This window comes from Erpetoichthys calabaricus, chromosome 6 (genome assembly GCF_900747795.2).
Source record: "Erpetoichthys calabaricus chromosome 6, fErpCal1.3, whole genome shotgun sequence".
In the NCBI taxonomy this organism is placed as follows: domain Eukaryota; kingdom Metazoa; phylum Chordata; class Cladistia; order Polypteriformes; family Polypteridae; genus Erpetoichthys; species Erpetoichthys calabaricus.
The window spans coordinates 124,883,903-124,903,764 of NC_041399.2; the positions used below are offsets into that span (position 1 = coordinate 124,883,903).

The window sequence follows — 19,862 nt, forward strand, 5'->3', positions numbered from 1 at the left end:
ATTTTCTGGAAGAGGAAAATAAAAGCTTGTGTTTTAACCCAACGTGCCTACGTAACAATCATTTACACAACGCAGGGAAAGGTGGATTGCAGTCGGTTACAGAAATGGTGCCGTGACCCGGATCCATCAGGTCAGCTGCTGTCGATTGCCGGGGTTAAGCAAGTGCAGTGAAGACTGAGGTGTCCTCTCTGTGAGCCGGAGGAATCAGTTTATGTGAGAGCTAACGACGTTAAAGGACACTTCATTGGTTATTGGTTACGGTTTTTACATATAGATATAATGTTAAGAATTGTTTAATTATATACTAATACTTGTTCTGTAAATTGTGTATTTATAGTTGGTTCTATACATATTTTCTTTACTCTTTGTGTATTAGCTATTGTAATATGGCTAGCGGGGGGCGTGGACTGAATTTTTTAGATGTGACCCCAGTAGTGGGGAGGGGTTGAAGCTTATTGCATGCAAAGGAGATTACAGGAGAGCAGGTTAGGCAGTCAATTTATAGAGAGCATTTGGACACCATGGAGGCAAGTGACATACCCTCTGTGAAGCCAAGGTTCTCAACCCCTACCGATAGTGCCCCTGATACTTTGCAGCAGTTACGTGATATTATAGGAGAGATAGGTACTCAGATTGGTGATTCTGTTGCCAGTTGGTTATTGGCTAGTAGGATTCTTGACACGCCAGGACAGTTTCATGACTCTTCCGTCTGCTAGCCGACCTGATCCCCTGTCTAATTCTCTCGATCTGTCCAAACTAAATGTTGTAGTAAAGCCAGACAGGAAGGAACCACCAGTGTTCAGAGGAGATGAATCAGACAAACACAGTGCAAGAATGGATAGACATTATGGAAGTGTATCTACATAATAAGGGAGTCTCTGTCCCAGAACAAGCGGACGAGGTGCTGAGCTATCTCTTGGGGCGGGCAAGAAATATTGTCAGAGTTGGATTGAAAAAGTAGTATGACCCTAAATAGTGTTTTGCACCCCGAAGTAATATATGAAATATTGAGGAGATATTTTAGTGAGAGTCCGGAGTCTTGCGCCCCAGTAGCAGATTTTTATGCCACACAGCCAAAGGATGATGAGAGTCCTGTAGATTATTGGGTTAGCTGAACACTGTTGCTGAGCGGGCTGACAAACACTTGAGGAAGAAAGGTGCAAAGATGGAACACATGTCTACAGAGATTGCCATGATATTCATAAGAAATTGCCCAGATTCTGATCTTGTCAGTGTTTTTAAATGTAAACCAATTAGTAAATGGTCAGACGCAGAGGTTCAGGAGGCTATTGATGAGAATCAGAGGGAGCACTGGGCAAGGAAGAAATCTGTTAAGACAAGCAAGTTTGGTAGGACACCAACGGCCATTCCTCCTCAGCAGCCAATTCAGTGGGTGGCTCGGGCTTCAAGTAAAATATGTCGTGATAAGACACACCATACGCGTGAACATTGGCCTGAGGGAAAGAAGGTGCTTAGTTTGTTTGGAGACTGGTCACCAGAAGAGGGACTGTACAAAAGTACATCTGCATACTGTTCACCCAGATGCTCAGGTGACTGACCAAGGAAACTAAATTGCTCACATTTTGGGGGAGCAAAGCGTGAGCTTACTAAGTCAGACCCTCAATCTTGAAGAAGATTTGGCTTCCGTTTACGAGGAGAGTATCAGGTTGGCTCCAAAGGGAGGTCTGGTCATATGCCAGAATGTGCATAAATTGGAGAGAGCAGACAGTCTGTTCTACACGGATGTGAAATAAATAGTCGAGTTCCGTTATTGGCTTTAACTAGATACTGGTTTCAAATGGGTGTGCACGATGAGTGAGGATGCAGAAAAGAAGCTTGCAGAAGGAAGTTTGTTGCCAGAGGTTGTTCAGACAGCACACCGACAGATGTTATCTTAGTGGAGGTGCATTCGAAGTGCATTTATGAATTGGAGCTTAACGTCTATGACCAAGTGATGAGTGTCCCTGTCTTGGTGGTGCCCGGTCAACGTGACCAGTTAATACTGGGTACTAATGTAATAAAGCATCTGTCGAGTCAGTTCAAACAATATCCAAATTATTGGAAAGTAATGAACACTCCTGACTCCGCTGATGAAGCTAATATTGAACTTTTTTTGAGCATGCTGTCTGGCATAACCAGATGGAGAGGTTACAAAATTCCGGATGTAATAGGAACTGCAAAATTAACTAGTGCTGTTACACTAATGCCCAGTAAAGAACATATAGTATTGGGAAGGCTCTCTATGCACGTACCCATTTCCAGTGGAAGTGCTATACTGATAGAACCACCAAAATGTCAGTCACACTGGAAAACCATCTTAGTAGGAAGAGTAGTAGCTTCAGATGAGTGGCGATTGATGAGTCCCAGTGAAGATTGTGAATCTGAGTGATAAGCCTGTGACGCTCAGGAAAAATACAAGGATTGCTGATGTATCACCATGTGTGGCACTGAAAGATTTTGACCAGAGGCTGAGTTGTGACACTGTTAAAGAGCTAGGGGCCAAAACACAAGACGTTTTGAGCTATGCAGCCAGTACTGCTAGTGCCTCTTTACCTTCCAGTTTGCAGGATGATTTGAACAGCCTAGGGATGGATGGTATCGATGTAAATGCATGCGAGGTATCGAACTTATTGGGGGAGTGAATTGGTAAACCTTGTGAAGAGGTATGAACACATATTTTCCAAGGATAAGTTGGACTGTGGCAAGGTCAAAGACTTTGTTCATCGCATTTTTCTGACAGATAGCCATCCTTTCCGGTTACCCTATCGTCGTGTTCCCCCAGGGCAGTATCAGAAGTTAAGGGAGGTCCTGTCTGAAATGGAAGAGAAAGACATCATTCGGAAGTCTTCTAGTGAGTGGGCTTCCCCTCTCGTTCTTGTTTGGAAAAAGAATGGTGACTTGCGTGTCTGTGTTGACTACCGGTGGTTGAATGCACGCACAGTAAAACACGCACATCCTGTTCCGCACCAGGCTGACTGTTTAGCTGCCCTGGGAGATAATGCTATGTTCAGTACAATGGATTTGACATCTGGGTTTTATAATATTCCAATGCACGAAGAGGATAAGAAATTAACTGCTTTTACAACTCCAGTGGGTCTCCACGAATTCAACAGAATGCCTCAAGGTTTGTGTAACAGTCCAGCCAGTTTTATGCGCCTGATGGTGAATATTTTTGGTGACCAGAATTTTTTGACCAGAGGCTGAGTTGTGACACTGTTAAAGAGCTAGGGGCCAAAACACAAGACGTTTTGAGCTATGCAGCCAGTACTGCTAGTGCCTCTTTACCTTCCAGTTTGCAGGATGATTTGAACAGCCTAGGGATGGATGGTATCGATGTAAATGCATGCGAGGTATCAACTTATTGGGGAGTGAATTGGTAAACCTTGTGAAGAGGTATGAACACATATTTTCCAAGGATAAGTTGGACTGTGGCAAGGTCAAAGACTTTGTTCATCGCATTTTTCTGACAGATAGCCATCCTTTCCGGTTACCCTATCGTCGTGTTCCCCCAGGGCAGTATCAGAAGTTAAGGGAGGTCCTGTCTGAAATGGAAGAGAAAGACATCATTCGGAAGTCTTCTAGTGAGTGGGCTTCCCCTCTCGTTCTTGTTTGGAAAAAGAATGGTGACTTGCGTGTCTGTGTTGACTACCGGTGGTTGAATGCCGCACAGGTAAAACACGCACATCCAGTTCGCACCAGGGGTCAGACTGTTTAGCTGCCCTGGGAGATAATGCTATGTTCAGTACAATGGATTTGACATCTGGGTTTTATAATATTCCAATGCACGAAGAGGATAAGAAGATTAACTGCTTGTAGCAACACCAGTGGGTCTCCAACGAATTCAACAGAATGCCTCAAGGTTTGTGTAGACAGGTCCAGGCCAGTTTTATGCGGCCTGATGGTGAATATTTTTTGTGACGCCAGAATTTTTTGACATTGTTGTGTTACCTTGTTTGATGTGCTGATTTTTGCCCCCAATGAGGCAGAAGCCATCAAAAGACTTGAAATAGTTTTTAATAGGCTAAGTGAGCATGACCTAAAATTGGCCCCAAGAAAATGTCATTTCCTTCGGCGGTAGTATTAGGTTTTTAGGCCACTTTGTAAGTGAAAGTGGAGTTGCCACTGACCCCAGAAAAAGGTGCAAGCTATTGCTGCTCTGACTCATCAGACCTTATGTCAGAAGATGGGGTCACCCCCTCAGCGAAGAAAATAAAATCCTTTCTTGGCATGGTAATGTACTACCAGAGGTTCATACAAAAAGTGCTCCAGTGGTGGCTGAAGCCACTTTTTGCCTTGACAGCAATGTTAACAGTTAAAAAGGATAAATCTAGGGGCGCAGCTGTTTTTTAAGAAACTTAGCCGAAATGATCGGACTCCAGAGCATAGCAGAGCGTTTAGTGGTCTCAAGGATACCCTGCTGAATTCTAGTAGTGTTGGCTCACCCTGATTTTTGGCCGCCCTTTTATTCCTCTCAACTGATGCTTCACTCGATGGTATTGGGAGCAGTACTTTCTCAGGTTTCGAGGGGGGGAAATAAGGCGCGTCTCATTGCTTTTGCAAGCGCAGACGAAATACCCAGCCCATCAATTGGAATTTGTAGCATTGAAATGGGCGGTCTGTGATAAATTAGTCATTGGCTTTAAGGGTCATCCTTTTACTGTTTAGACAGATAACAACCCATTGACTTTATATTCTCAACCAAACCCAAGCTAGATGCCTGTGAACAACGTTGGGTGTCCAGTTAGCGCAATAAAATTTTGGCATTCAGTATATTCCAGGCCCCAAGAATGTAGTTGCAGATGCTCTGAGTTAGACAACCGTTTATAAAAGCCAGAGTCGGTCGATAGGCTTCTGACTGAACCTTATGGGGCTTTGCTTGATGAAGCACAACTGGTTAAAGATAATGCCGTACAGAATGTTTTCCATCTGAGCGCCAACTGTCAACAAATACAAGTGGAGTTTGTTTCGGAAGAGAGACACTGTTCACTTAGTAACGAGGAAGTCACAGCAGTGCTAGATGGTCAGGTTGAGTAGGATGAGGGAACAAGAGGGAGAGCATCCTCTTGGCTTGTCCAAGATGTTCAGAAGTTGATCCCCACAGGGACAGTGTGCTCTGCCTGTATTCTCTCTGAAGGGGAACTCTAGGATAGACAGCAGTAAGATAATGTTTTATCAAGGGTTTTTTATTATGTGGCCCGGGAAAGGAGAACATCCAGGAGAGAGAGAGTGAAGGAGATGTTTGAGGTTCAGAAGGTATTTAAGACAGTGGGAAAAAACTCAAGTTGCTAGCTGGGATATTGTATAGAGTGATTAAACATCCTTTTGACTGGAAAGAGACTTCATCAGTATGTCCCCGCCTCACTGGTGAAACAAGCTCTGCAGGGAGTGCACGATGAAGCTGGACATCAAGGACAATATAGAAACCCTGGTAACCTGACAAGACAGAGAGATTTTTTTGGGCAAATATGGAGCGCAATGTCAGGGAATATGTTAGGTCCTGCAAGCGCTGCGTAGTAAGCAAGACACCAGGACTTTAGGGTAGAGCCCCTCTTGAAAGCATCAGAACCGCAAGCCCCTTTTGAATTATGTTTGTATAGATTTTTGGTCAGCAGACGATTCACATGGGAAGTCAATGGATGTTTTGGTTGTTACTGATCACTTTATGAAGATGGGCCCATGCATTCCTGTGTCGTGATCAGTCGGCTAAGCAAGTTGCCCACCAGCTCCTGGGACAGGTACTTTTGTGTTTATGGCTTTCTCCCGAAAGAATCCATTCCGATCAGGGAGCCAATTTTGAAAGTCAGTTGATTCAGGAGCTACTGCTAGTGTTCTGGTGTAAAAAAGTCCAGGACCCACTGCCTATCATCCTATGGGAACCGGAAGTGCAGAACGTTTTAATATAACACTGGGGAATTGATCAGAACCTTGTCTCCAAGGGTGAAGCAGAATTGGCCTTAGATTGTTGCAGACGCTAACCTTTGTATACAACTGCACTGGCACATGAGACAACAGGCTATGCACCGTTCTAATTAATGTTTGGTAGATTGCCAAAGCTGCCTATTGATGTGATGTTTCACAATATCGGAAGGGATTGCAATCTCATTGATTATGACAAATATGTATTGAAAATGAGAGACGATCTGAAAGAAGCAATAGCTACTGCCCAGACCAATGCCAGCATAGGTCAACAGCGCCAGGCTGAGTATTATGACAGAAAAGCGAGGGGTCATGAGATTGTTGAAGGAGATTGCGTCCTACTGGTGAACAAGAGTGAACGAGGGCGTGGAAAATTAGCAGATAGATGGGGAGTCTATTCCCTATGTAGTGATAGCAAAAAATCCAAGGTGTCATACTTATCGGATTAAAAATATTAGTAGTGGACAGAGAGAGGTTGTGCACCGGAATCTTCTATTACTTGCTAACTTTCTGCCATTCGAGACCATCAATCCTCATTTGCTGAGTCCAGCAGAATCAAGCTGTGGAGTCTGAAGATGAGATGCTGGCAAATACTTTAGAGGGGAGGACCGAAGTGAATTCCAGTCGACAGAACGGCACATTGGGTATTGAGCGCATCTGATTCTAACGAGCCACCTAATGATTCTTATAGTGTTGAAGAAGAGATCAGGATCCAGGCAGATAAGAGGAAGAACAAGATCGTGGACCATGATCGGATAGGTGGACAGGTGTTGGATGGGTTGGACCAGAAATTGGTGAATGGCTTAGACAATGTCAGTGGATGTTCAGTTGTTGAAAGTTCAATTGGAAACAATACAGTGTCAAGAATTAAAACTAGAGTGGGTAGAGTAGTGAAACCGGTTAATCGGTTTAATTTCAGAATATGTCTCAAGAAATTGTTGCCATTTAAAAAGCGTTTCTGTTACTGGTTTTTGTTAAATCATTATTATTGTAATTAAGATGTTGGTGTTGACGGTAACCTTTGGAAAAAATAAATGATTAAATGCTGCTTTAGTGACAGATGATAATGCTACAAGTATTGTTAAGTTGAGAAGGAATGTTGTCAAATAGATGAGAGGGTGTATGGGGCACCCCCAGTGCGAGTGTACTTGAGAAGGGTTGCGCAACCTTCTTTAGTCACTTTCCAGTGTAGTGGGTAAACACATATTTTTGTATACTGTGGATATATTGAGGTAGTCAGCTGTTAGTGCCTGACTATTTTTGGTGAAGTTCAGGGAGGAGCATGTAGCCAAAGTGTAAAATGTTATTTATAATTTTTTTTTTTTTTTTTTGTTCTGAATTTCCCCAAAAGAGTTGATTCCCTGTAAATAGTTAATAGTATACCAACAATATAATCTGCTGTAGTACGAGCGTTAAATTAGCGTTACACTTCACAAACCTTCGTGCACCACGTTTTTGGCTCTAACGCCAGATGCGTGGTGGATGCTGTAGGGGCAGAGAGGAGAAGACGTTTTATGTGACGCTCTGTCTATTTCTTTCCTTTTGTTTTGAAAAGATTTTCTGGAAGAGGAAAATAAAAGCTTTGTGTTTTAACCCAACGTGCCTACGTAACATATCATTTACACAACGCAGGGAAAGGTGGATTGCAGTCGGTTACAGGTGCACACTTGAAATTAATCTGGTGTACACCAGAAAAATCCCCAAGAAAAAAATGACACAATGTCCCCTCATTGGTTCTCTACTTTTTACCTATCTGCAGTGGCCCTTGGTGTTATCAAACTACTTTTACACTTTCATGGTATTTTTACAGTATCATTATCCCCGTATTAGCAATTTAATTCAATTAAAAAAATAAAACAATAAATGTAACTCCAGTACAGAAATGTTCTTGCAGTTTAAAATGCTACATACTCCAATATTCACTTGATTGGAAATAAAGCTGCCTTATTAAATGATATTATATTAAGTACAAAATCTGATTTGCGTTTTTCTCACTGAAACCTGCTTAGTAAATATTACACTATTCCTGTAGCTGAGACATCACCAAATGGTTATATACTCCTTCAGAAATCAAAAGATACCTTTTCAAGAAAGTGGGCTTCTAGATCTGTATTTGTACATATTTTGAAAAACTCAAGCATAATCGTTAAAAATGATTTGGATAAGCTAATAACAAATTATAATGAAACTTTGAAATATGCTTTGGATAAAATAACTCCCATCAAAACAAAAGTGGGTTAAAGCACATAGAAACCCACCATGGTTTAATGGGAATACTGGAGTTCTTAAATTAGAATGCAGAAAACTGGAGTATAGATGGAGAACAACAAAGCTGCAGGTCTTTCAAAATGCATGGACAGAGAGTGTTAAAAAGTATAAAAAAATTCTCTTTATAACCTGCTTGGACTACTTACTCTAGATTAATAGATAGCAACAATAATAATTCTTGCGAAATGTTTAGAACAGTTGCTAAACTAACCAATGGGAATTCTAAACTACAATGCAAAATTTGCAGATATTAGCAGTGCAGACATTATGAACTTCTTTAACGATTAAAATTAAGATTTCACAGATGTCAGTGTCACCTCACAAACTTAATAGTAGATTTAACAAATCCTGTCTGGTCATGCACACACCACTGTAATTTCTGAAATGTACCTACTACTTGTACCTTAGATCCAGTACCAACCAAACTGGTAAAAAGCTAAATTGATGTTCTGGGCAGCACCTGTACTTAGAATTATCAATAGTTCATTGCTGAATGGTGCAGTTCCTGATGGAATAAAAGCTATCAGTTATCAGACCATTATTTAAAAAGAGCCTGAAGTAATAATAATGAATAATCAATTAATTGGTTAATAATTATAGATCCATTTCAAATGTACCCTTTCTCTGTAAATACTTGAAAAAGTAGACACCACGAAGTTTCAGTCTCACCTTGCACATCACAATTTATCTGATAAATTTCTGTCTGGCTTCTGCACCTCGTCTTAGTACAGAAACAGCACTAACCCATATTGCAGACAACATTCTAATGTTATCTGATGAAGGAAATTCCACAGCAATCATGTTATTAGATTTAAGCGGAGCATTTTACATCTTTGACTATTCTATTTGATTACAAAGGTTGAAAAAGTTACATTAGGCTCACGGGCACTGTGTTTGCCTGGTTAGTTCTTATTTATCAAATCATTACCAGTACAGTACAGAAATGTTCTGACAGTGCTCCATCATTATGCTCAGATGACATAAAATATTACCTTTCTTTAGAGCAAATGACATTTCAATGATACTGTCCTTAATTAATTGTGTCAGTGAGTTAAAAGAGTAGATATATGATAACTATTTGACTCTGAATACAATTTTTATTTATAGGAGGAAATGATGCTGACTGCAGCAAACACTCTGTCAGTGTTTAAAGAAGTTGGAATTACTGTAAGTTTTAGTGAATCAGCATTACAAAACTATCCAAAACATGTTTTTTCCATCTTAAAAATGTTGGAGAATTAAGACATTTTGAAATTTATTTCTATTAGGATTAACTACTTCCTGTTGGCTGAAGAAGGAGAAGAAGAGGTGGGGAGACATGTCTGGAGGCAGGAGGAGAGGAGGAAGGTAAAGAGAGTGGGAACTGAGGATAGGAACTTTGAATGTTGGGCCGTACGACTGGTAAGGGGTGAGAGTTAGCCGATATGATAGAGAAAAGAAAGGTTGATATATTCTGTGTGCAAGAGACTAAATGGAAGGGGAGTGAGGCCAGGTAGATGAGAGGTGGATTCAAATTGTTCTATCAATTATCTATGTGTGGATGGGAGAAGAAATGGGGTAGGGGTTATTCTGAAGGAACAGTATGTCAAGAGTGTTTCGGAAGTGAAAACAGTGTCAGTAATGATTATGAAGCTGGAAATTGGAGGTGTGATGATGATTGTTGTTAGTGCATATGTTCCGCAAGTTGGGTGTGCGATGGATGAGAAAGACGTTTTCTGTAGTGAGTTGGATGAAATGATGGACAGTGTACACAAGAGAGAGAAAGTGGTGTCGGGAGCGGATTTCAATGGGACATGTTGGTGAAGGGAACAGAGGAGACGAGGAGGTGAGGGGTAGGTGTGGTGTCAAGGAGAGGAATGAAGAAGGTCAGAGAAAAGAATGGGCATAGGTGTGGTGAATACGTATTTTAAGAAGAGGTAGGAACATAGGGTGACGTTCAAGAGTGGAGGAAGATGCACACAGGTAGATTATATCCTATGCAGAAGATTCAATCTGAAGGCAATATAGGATGGTGGTCTGTAGGATGATGCTGGAGATCAAGAAGAGGAGGAGGAGAGTGAGGGCAGAGCCAAGGATTAAATTGTGGAAGTTGGAAAAGGAAGACTGCAAAGTTGAGTTTAGGGAGGAGGTAAGACAGGCACTGGTTGTCAGTGAAGAGTTTACCAGCCAGCTGGGCAACTACAGCTGAAATAGTAAGGGTGACAACAAGAAGGGTACTTGGTGTGACATCTGGACAGAGGAAGGAGGAAAAGGTAGCCTGGTGGTGGAAAGGGGAAGTACAGGACAGTATACAGAGGAAGAGGATGGCAAAGAAGAAGTGGCATAGTCAGAGAGATGCAGAAAGTAGACAAGAGTACAAGGAGATAAGGCGCAAGGTGAAGACAGAGGTATGAAGAAAAGGCGTATGATGAGTTTTACGAGAGGTTGGACACTAAGGAGGGAGAAAAGGACCTGTACCGATTGGCTAGACAGAGGGACAGAATTGGGAAGGATGTGCAGCAGATCTAAACACTTGCGTGGCAAATTGCTTGCATTCTGAAGTGACTTTAGCTGCAGGTGGAAGTCCCATTTTACTTATGGTGCTAAGCAGAGTTCCATTGCGATGCAGCAGTCTATTAGCTGGCGAAAGTGCTATGAAGAAGTGGTCCACGGGACATCGTATCTTTGATTGCCTCTACAACAAACAGTTCTGAGCAGGCATCAGCCACAGCACTGCTCTTGAGAAAACAATAGAAATAAATGCCATCAACTCAAAGAGGGAGAGGCAAGTTCCTTGTACCACGTGAACGTCACTGACAGAATAAAACTAAATAATAAAAAAACAAACTTTTACAGGTAGCCAAAATTTACACCGGGTGTTTACAGACTCAAATCAAATGTATGTTTTTATATATTGTAGAAATAATAATAATAATAGCAGCTCACTAATCAAAACAAAGACCACCCGGTCTCGAACCCGGGACCTTCGGGTTATACAGCATTTCTTATCCCCACACCATTCAGGAATAAGTGTAAACTCCCCTGTCGATTGACATTTGAGCTTGAGTTTTTAACTCATTGACAGCCACATGTAAATCAAATTTTTTTTTTCCTTTGGTTATATTCTTGAATAAAAGTGCATGTGCTTATTTGATATTTGGACTAAAGTCTTCCCACATTATACACTTCTCGTCATTATTAGTATAACATGGAAAAAGTTTCTGCTTTAGGCATGTATTCAGCATTTTTTGCATTTCGCATTTCCTTTCATCCTACACTTACCCAGATCTTTGTAGACATGGAACACACACAAAATACATGTATTCCAAATAACGATATACTGTATTATTTACCCTATACACCTCCAGGAACCCCACATGCAGATAAGGAGCCTTGGCTTGAGGTGGGAGACCTCTTTTGCTCTCGAGCTGAGCTCCGTCAAGGCAGGGGATGGGACAGTAGGCTGCTTGCACTGATCAACGCATTTACAAAACACAAGATGCTGATGGTAGAGGTGTTAAGGTATTTAAGGTGGGCTGGGATTATGAGTTTTTTCGTAGGCATCAGGAATTCTAGTTTTAAAGATGCTAAGGTTTGCATTGGGTGTGATGAGGATGGACAGTATTAGAAACGAGTACATTAGAGGGTCAGCTAAGGTTGGAAGATTGGGAGACAAAGGTCAGAGAAGTGAAAGTGCTTTGGTTTGGACATGTGCAGCGGAGAGATGCTGGGTATATTAGGAGAAGGATGTTTAAGACAGAGCTTGCCAGGCAAGAGGAAAAGAGGAAGGCCTAAGAGAAGGTTTATGGATGTGGTGAGAGAGGACATACAGGTAATAGATGTAACAGAGCATGATGCAGAGGACAGGGAGGATATGAAAAAAGATGATCCGCTGTGGCAACCCCCAACAGGAACAGCCAAAAGAAGAAGGATTAAATACTCCAATGTGTTATTCACTGGCTGTTCTAATCATTCTTTATACAGCTTTCAGTTAATTCAAAATTCTGCTGTAAAAATTATTATACAAGCCAATAAACTACAAACACAAAACTGCTTCCTAAAGTTCTGTCATCGCCTCCCAGTTAAGCTTAGGACTGATTTCAAAATCCTTCTTTTAACTTACAAACCCTTAAATGGCCAAGGCCCTGTTTGCTTACCTGAGCTTATCATTACTTCCAAACTTGAGTGTACATTGATATCTCAAGATGCCACCCTACTTAAGAGTTCAAAAGATTAATAAAATAACAGTGGGGGTCAAGCATTTAGTTTATAGGGCCCCAAAGCTGTGGAATGATCTGCCTGCTAACATAGGAGATGCTCCATCAGTCTCTGCTTTTACAGTAAATACAGGCTAAATAAAGACTTACTACTTCAGTCTAGCATACCTTGACTAGAGCTACTGATTAGTTGCACATACTGCATTTTGGTATGTTAGTCATCTGTGCACAAATATAAGTAATACAATATTTTTAAACCATTACTAACCTTTCTCTGTTCTGTTTTCCTTCTTGGTATTTCAATGTGGCAATTGGAGCCACTGCTCTACTGCCAGGCTGCTATCATTCATATGGAAAAGTCATCGCAGATGATTCATTGGAATGATCAGATGGAAAGATTCTCTTATCAGATTGGATGGCCAGCACAGACTCCACCATAGAAAATCCAGGAGAAGGTAGGCCAGCCAGTTCACTGGCAACTCCAGAAATTGTTTGTTTGCTTTTGAGTTCCTCCTTTATGATTGACAACTGCCCAAAGTTCATAAATTAATTAACAAATAACAGATATTGTTGGTCTCCCTTTCTTTTTACTCAGTTTCTACCTTATCCTTGTGTAATTTAACAAATCTGCATTTTAATGTGTACCAGTTCTGTATTTAGTAGTTAGTATAATATATACTAGCATTTTAATTGAGAATTGTTCAAAGCACTCTGTGCCTGCAATCAGTGAGGAGTGCTATACAAAAAATAAGTTGTATTGTATTATATTTATTAGAGCTACCAAAGCAAGAGCTCATTCTGATCATTTCAATTTTGTCATTTGGTGTGCATATTGAACAATAAACAAATCAGACTAAGTAATTTCCATGTACAACATAAAGTTTAGCAGAAGCTTCTTCCACTAATTGATAGCTTATAGTGCTACAAGTAGGCACGCTTGCACAGACTGAATCTAATCTTCACTTAAACAGATGTCTTCTGTGTTTTGACCTTGTTCTTTTACAATTTTTCATTCAGGGAATTAGTTTATCCACATTGCTCAAGAGTTGCAGTTAGTTTAATTAATTTACTGACATGTTTACCAAGGTTCTGTAAGTTTCTGTTTTAAACCTCTTGCTACAAAGTTAACACTTGCCCCTTAAAAGACAAACAAATTCAGGTTATTGAATGGTATGCATAAAAGATGTAATGAAAATTAAAAGTAAATAAAAAGTAAAGGCCTGTATGCTGCTTATGATAATGGTTTGTCAGATGAAAAGCAAGCGGTCTAAAATGCCACCTTAGTATGAGTACTAAAAAGAAAGGTAATAAGTGCCAATTAGGGAGGAGGGGTGGGGTGGAAGAACAGAAAATAAGAAAGGCAATAAGTGCACATTGGGGAGGAGAGGTGGAAGAGCAGAATTTAAGTGAGCATGGTTATAGGGGGGTATCAATGACAAGGTGACTATCTGTGAGGGATAGCAATGACAGAGCTGGCCTGTACTAGTTCCAGTAATTATAATACAATGAAGAGACTTAGCATTCCAGCTGCTTTTCCCACTCATGCTGCAGGCTCAGAATTCCAGACTGTTTCATTCCTACATTCTCAATGGTTTACTAGGCTAATTACTAATCTGGCCCATTCTTCACAGACTGTAATTATATTTTTACTGCATTTTATTGCTTCAGCCTTGTCCACCTCCTAATGAATATTCAAGGTGGTTGATTCTTTTTTTTACTGCAAATAAATGTCATATTGCAGTAAGCAGCTGTGACAAATAATTAGCATATTTTATCACTTACGTCACACCTTACAATCCCTATCTGATGTATGAGTGTCCCTTCCCTTTTGGCAGTCAATTAGCACTGACTAACTCCAAAAATTAATGAAGTACAAGATTTCAGCATTGACTGGAAACACAGAATTTTATTTTTGTCTTGCGCCATACATACTTTTTTGATTCTCTGCATTTTTGCCACAAGGATTTTGCTCCAAGACTCATTTCTATGAAAGCTTCAGCTTCATCACTGTGCAGTAAAGGAAGGCTATGTCTTCTATCCTTTGGAAAGTGTGAGGAGCCAGATTATGATTGTTCCTGCTTTGCCTGCTTTACACTGCTATGCTGAAACTGAGTATTGTAAGACCCCATGGCATGTTTCATTGTCCCTTCAAATGCTTTAGATGACTTTATCACCACCGGTACTTTCTCATTGTAACTTTCACAGTCTCCTCAGTTCTTTGCCACTATGCTGTTTGATGTGATGTACTAAACTGACAGTGTGTATGTGCTGCTCATTTTGAAGTGGCTCAGTAATTTCTAACCCCTCAATAATCCCAACTGCTTTTACACATTCAGTTTTGCTATCTGTACTCTTGTGGTTTATTTGGGCGTTTTAAAGATATAGAAAAGCACCAGAGTTGAAATACAATTAACATATCTACGTTAATCTTTATACTCTTCTGTTTTATTGTAGTGTTTTCCTCCTCTTGACTATGGCTAAGCTTAATATAATTTCCTGGAATATAAGGGCTTTAAACGTAGGGCGAAGACGACTTTGTATGCTTGACTTCCTCTGTCTTCAACAAATAGATAATACAAGAGTAATACAATAATAATACAAGAGTAATACAAGAGTCTCATCTATTGGCTCCCAATGTGTTTTACTGTAATAATAAATACTATTGTGTCACAGCCTTGTTCTTACCTCCACAAAAAGGCGTGGTCTTCTTGTTCTTGTTAAATGCTCTTTCCAGATTGTATATCTGCAAGTGAGTGGTGACAAGGCAGGGCAATTTGATTCCTGCATACCGAGATTGGTGAAGCAAATTATTGTTCATTACTGCATAAAGATACACTCCATTCTGCTTTCCTTTTCTCCCTTTCTACTCTATGTACTGCCTGAACACTCTGATTCTGATTTATACTTGGTACTGATGCTAATGCTGTATGAGCCTGGTTAAAGAAAGGTCCCATCCCACCATGGGCACTTGTTCTCCACTTTCAATGTTTTCTTTATGTAAACTAGTTTCAGAGATTGTTGGACTATTTAAGATTTATCAATCCTTTGGCTAGTGAGTTTTGTTTAAAAGTATAAATCACAGTCTTGTGTTCACTACTTGTATTCATCTCACATACTCTTGCCCCCTGTTATTGATTTATCTTTATTCTCTTAATTCTCCTACTTAATACTTAATACCTATCTAACTCAGAGGACTGAATTACAATTTACTGTACCCAAGCTCTCAAATAGACCAAATATGCTTCTTGCACGGAGCATCAAATGATTTCCTTTGCATCAATTCCTTTCATCTGCACTAATTTTGGCACCACGTCTAACAATCCTAGTGTGGACTAATAGTGAATTTCTTAATTACATGTGAAATGTTAATTAATCAAATCCATCTACAATATTCCCCACCAAACCCCACTCTCACATCCACCCATTACAGAGTATGAGCATGCATTTTGTCTCTCCTCTCATTGACCTACTTGACACACAGACACATGCACACATTCAATGCTGAACAATGCCACAGTGCCCAATCCAATTAAGAGCCTGAGGTGGACAAGCTTATCTCAATTGAAATTGGGTGCAAGGTGGAATTGATCTGAATGGGGCCAGTTCAACACAGACTTCACTTATGCTTACACCAACATAAATAAATTTCAACCATTTTAAAACAGCAATCCCCATGTATTTAAGGATGCAAAAAAATTGACAAGATATTATAACAAGTTATGAAAATGGTTGATAAACAAATAAAGGAATAAATGATTCACAAAAATACAAGGGCTGTGAAAGCAAGAATTCTCTCCTAAAACCACATTTACAAAAGGAAATGAAATGATTTTCAGTCCTGAACAAATTTCATTCCATTTTAAATCATCAGTTCTTATTACATCTACCCCATTTACCCATTGCCTGTGTTGAGACTGCAATGTTCTCCACATGTCTGAGTTGACCTCTTACCTTGCAGCGGGACACACATGAACTGAATTAAAGGTTTTAAGACAGCCACTTTTCACATAGCATTGTTGTGAATGCTTTTATTAATGCCATTTTAAATGTTATCTGTAAAAAGTGTGTCAACATCTTTTGTGTGCAGAATTCTGTGTTGATTTTTAAAATATTCTCTTTATGAAATGTTAGTAACTTCCAAAAATACAAAATTTTAAATCAATTACATTATATTCATTAGCGATTCCAAACTAGTCCTTGTTAGTGCAACTGTCCATACATTGTTTTGTGGATTGCAAGCACACAAGTTGATATCCACCCTTTTCCCCCTTCTCTGTCCTAAAAGACAGTATATCACTTGTATTTCACTATCTCAAAAGTAATCTGTCTCACTTGTGTAATAACTTAAAACATTATTTTCCTTGATTTTATTTAAGCAAGTAAAAAGAAACAAAAACAAATGACTAGTCATTAAGTAATACAGGCTTAATTTAATTTACATTTCTATATAACAAGCAATGATTATTTGTATTAGTTGTTACTATTAATCACATTCTCCTATTTAATACTTGCAACAATTATAATTCAGTTTTTTTAGTTTTTAAATGCTATTGACTTGTTATTGTTGATTTTGAATGTAGAAAAGAAAGAAAGAAAATTATAGGAATGCTTTTAACAAGACTATATACACATATGCAATAGTTACATCCTTATTGATATTTTAGACTGTCAGTTCCCATCTTACATTTTTATAATGTGAGGTTTCTAAAAAGTAAGAGTTTTTTTTTTCATTATGATAACAAACACAAGCATTCAAGGAATTTGTGAAACACTATAATTTAATATAATCAGAATATACCTGTTCAATTATTTTCTAAAACAACTATATCAAGTTGACCTAGTAGCTTCAGAATTTCCTATTAAATATGATATAAACAAGCACAGTAAAGAGAATAAATGGAATAATCTTATCACTAATAAATGATGCACTATGGGCACCACATTTTGGTCATTTTTGCTATTCAAACACATAATGAATTATAGTAAAATACTGCAGGCAGAGGTTATACTGGACATACCGGTCATACTGACATTAATCATGACTGCATCTGTGTTCTAACAGGACTCAACTGCTTAGCAAAAAATTTGTGACTTCTGACACTATATTTTTAGCACATAGATTAATCTTGCTCAGCTGGAAGAATCCTAATACACCCTCCATAACTCAATGGTGAAGAACTATATTTTATATTACTTAAAACTAACTGTCACACACACATGAGTAAGGGGCATCTTGGGCCCTGTAATTGTTGCTGTTCCACTCTGAGTTGTGGGTTGGTTCAGTCATTTATGCCATTCCATCTATTTCCCTTAGAAATGAAGACCAGATGCATGAAGAACCACAATTCTTCTTCCACTTTCCCAAAAACCCCTGGCCATTCTGGTCTCACTTATTTAAGAGCCAGCCTCATGAGCAGTCAGGAGTTAATCTGAGACTCATGTCTGCATAAGATGCACTGAGACCAATGCACTGGCAAAAAACCTTCTACTGTTTTTGTTATTTTTTTGGATTACAAACTTGCAAAATTAAACAGTGTTCACAGGCGGGCTTCCCAACTCTTTGTTCTTTATCATTATTACACAGCATAAACCAAAGACCTAAAACTAACTAAAATTAGCAATCTTAACTCTTTCTGTGACATGTAGGGTTGATTGTATAACTGATTGGGGTGACCTTATTTTAAAAAAAAATGCTATAACTCTTGTAACGCATAGGTTTAGAAACAGATAAAATCTGACATTAAAAAGTCCTTCCATTATGATCCCCTTTTATCTCTAAATTCTTCCAGAGATGGAATAGGTATATCAACTGCAACCAAACATTACTGACAATAATGAACACCTTTTTGTAGTTCAATGTTCCTAAAATACCACTTTCTACAAACTGCTTGGTAATTTAATAATTCCACGTGGCAGTGATTTTCGGTGTGAAGAAAAATATTGTAAAATTTGTGCCCTTAATATCACTTCTTTATCTATGTTTTGCTTAAACTGAAAGGTTCATCTCCATCAATCTTTTCTCATAGCTCACATCTCTCAGTCCTGGAGTCAACTTAGTTGCACTTCTCTAGAGTTTTTCTAGTGCTGCTATGTCTTTTTTTAATATGGAGAACAGAAACTAATACACAGTAACTTCAGATGACTTTCATCACACCAAAAAGCTTCTATGCATACAGTAGTGACTATTTATTTAATTTTTAAACATTTTATTGAATTTATTAAAATCAAATAACATTCCATACAAGAAAGTCAAATTTTACTCAACTAGTTTTGAATCAAATCAACTCCGTCCTACCCATGAGAAAGAGAACTAGGAGAACAAAGTAAAACTTTAATAGTAGGAAAAATAAGTAATAAATAAATAAAAATGAATAAATAGAATAAAAAAACAGAAGAGAATCTGCTTCCTCAATTTTAAATGCTTTATTCTAAAATGTTATTGATTAGATCTTCCTCTAAATGAGAATTTGATTTTTATCAAGTTCAAATAATATATCAAATCAGTTACCCACTGACTTAAAAGAGGTGAGTTAGGATTCTTCCAGTTGAGCAAGATAAGTCTACATGCCAATAGTGAAGTAAAGACTGTAATGACCAAGACCTGTAGCCTGGATAAATTACTGAGGCGAACCTACATATACCAAGCCATACCTCTAACAAATAATATTTTCCCCTCAATTGACGGTTAAACACAAGCACACATAAGCAGATATGTAAAACAGTTGTATAAATATATTAAGTGAAACACAATAACAAAAACAATGATGCAAATTCCCACAAAGAATAATATATATATATAGTATATATATATATATAGTATATTTATATATATATATATATATATATATATATACAGTAATCCTCCTCCATCGTGGGGGGTTGCGTTCCAGAGCACCCGCGAAATAAGAAAATCCTCGAAGTAGAAACCATATGTTTATATGGTAATTTTTATATTGTCATTGCTTGGGCTCACAGATTTGCGCAGAAACACAGGAGGTTAGTAGAGAGACAGGAACGTTATTCAAACACTGCAAACAAACATTTGTCCTCTTTTTTCAAAAGTTTAAAACTGTGCTCCATGACAAGACAGAGATGACAGTTCGTGTCTCACAATTAAAAGAATGCAAACATATTTCCTCTTCAAAGGAGTGTGCATCAGGAGCAGAGACTGTCATAAAGACAGAGAAAACAAACAAATCAATAGGGCTGTTTGGCTTTTAAGTATGCGAAGCACCGCGGCACAAAGCTGTTGAAAGGCGGCAGCTCACACCCCCTCCGTCAGGAGGCAGACAAAGAGAGAGAGATTAGAGAGAGACAGAGAAAAACAAACATGCAAAAATCAATACGTGCCCTTCGAGCTTTTAAGTATGCGAAGCACCGTGCAGCATGTCACTTCACTAAGCAGCTGCACACAGAAGGTAGCAACGTGAAGATAATCTTTCAGCATTTTAGACGAGCGTCCGTACGTCTAGGTGTGCGAAC

At 39.0% G+C, this 19,862-nt stretch overlaps 1 protein-coding gene across 1 annotated transcript in view; it reads left to right on the forward strand.

Annotated features, from left to right (window-relative positions):
- Nucleotides 1–521: 521 nt before the first annotated feature.
- The window catches only part of LOC127528330 (uncharacterized), a gene marked incomplete at its 3' end in the record, with an annotated part of 53,371 nt that continues 34,030 nt past the window's right edge, over nt 522–19,862 (forward strand). The window contains exons 1-3 of the mRNA XM_051928770.1: nt 522–624; nt 2,741–2,851; nt 3,471–3,670. Coding sequence (XP_051784730.1) covers nt 522–624; nt 2,741–2,851; nt 3,471–3,670 — 414 coding nt within the window. The remainder of the gene's footprint in view (nt 625–2,740; nt 2,852–3,470; nt 3,671–19,862) is intronic.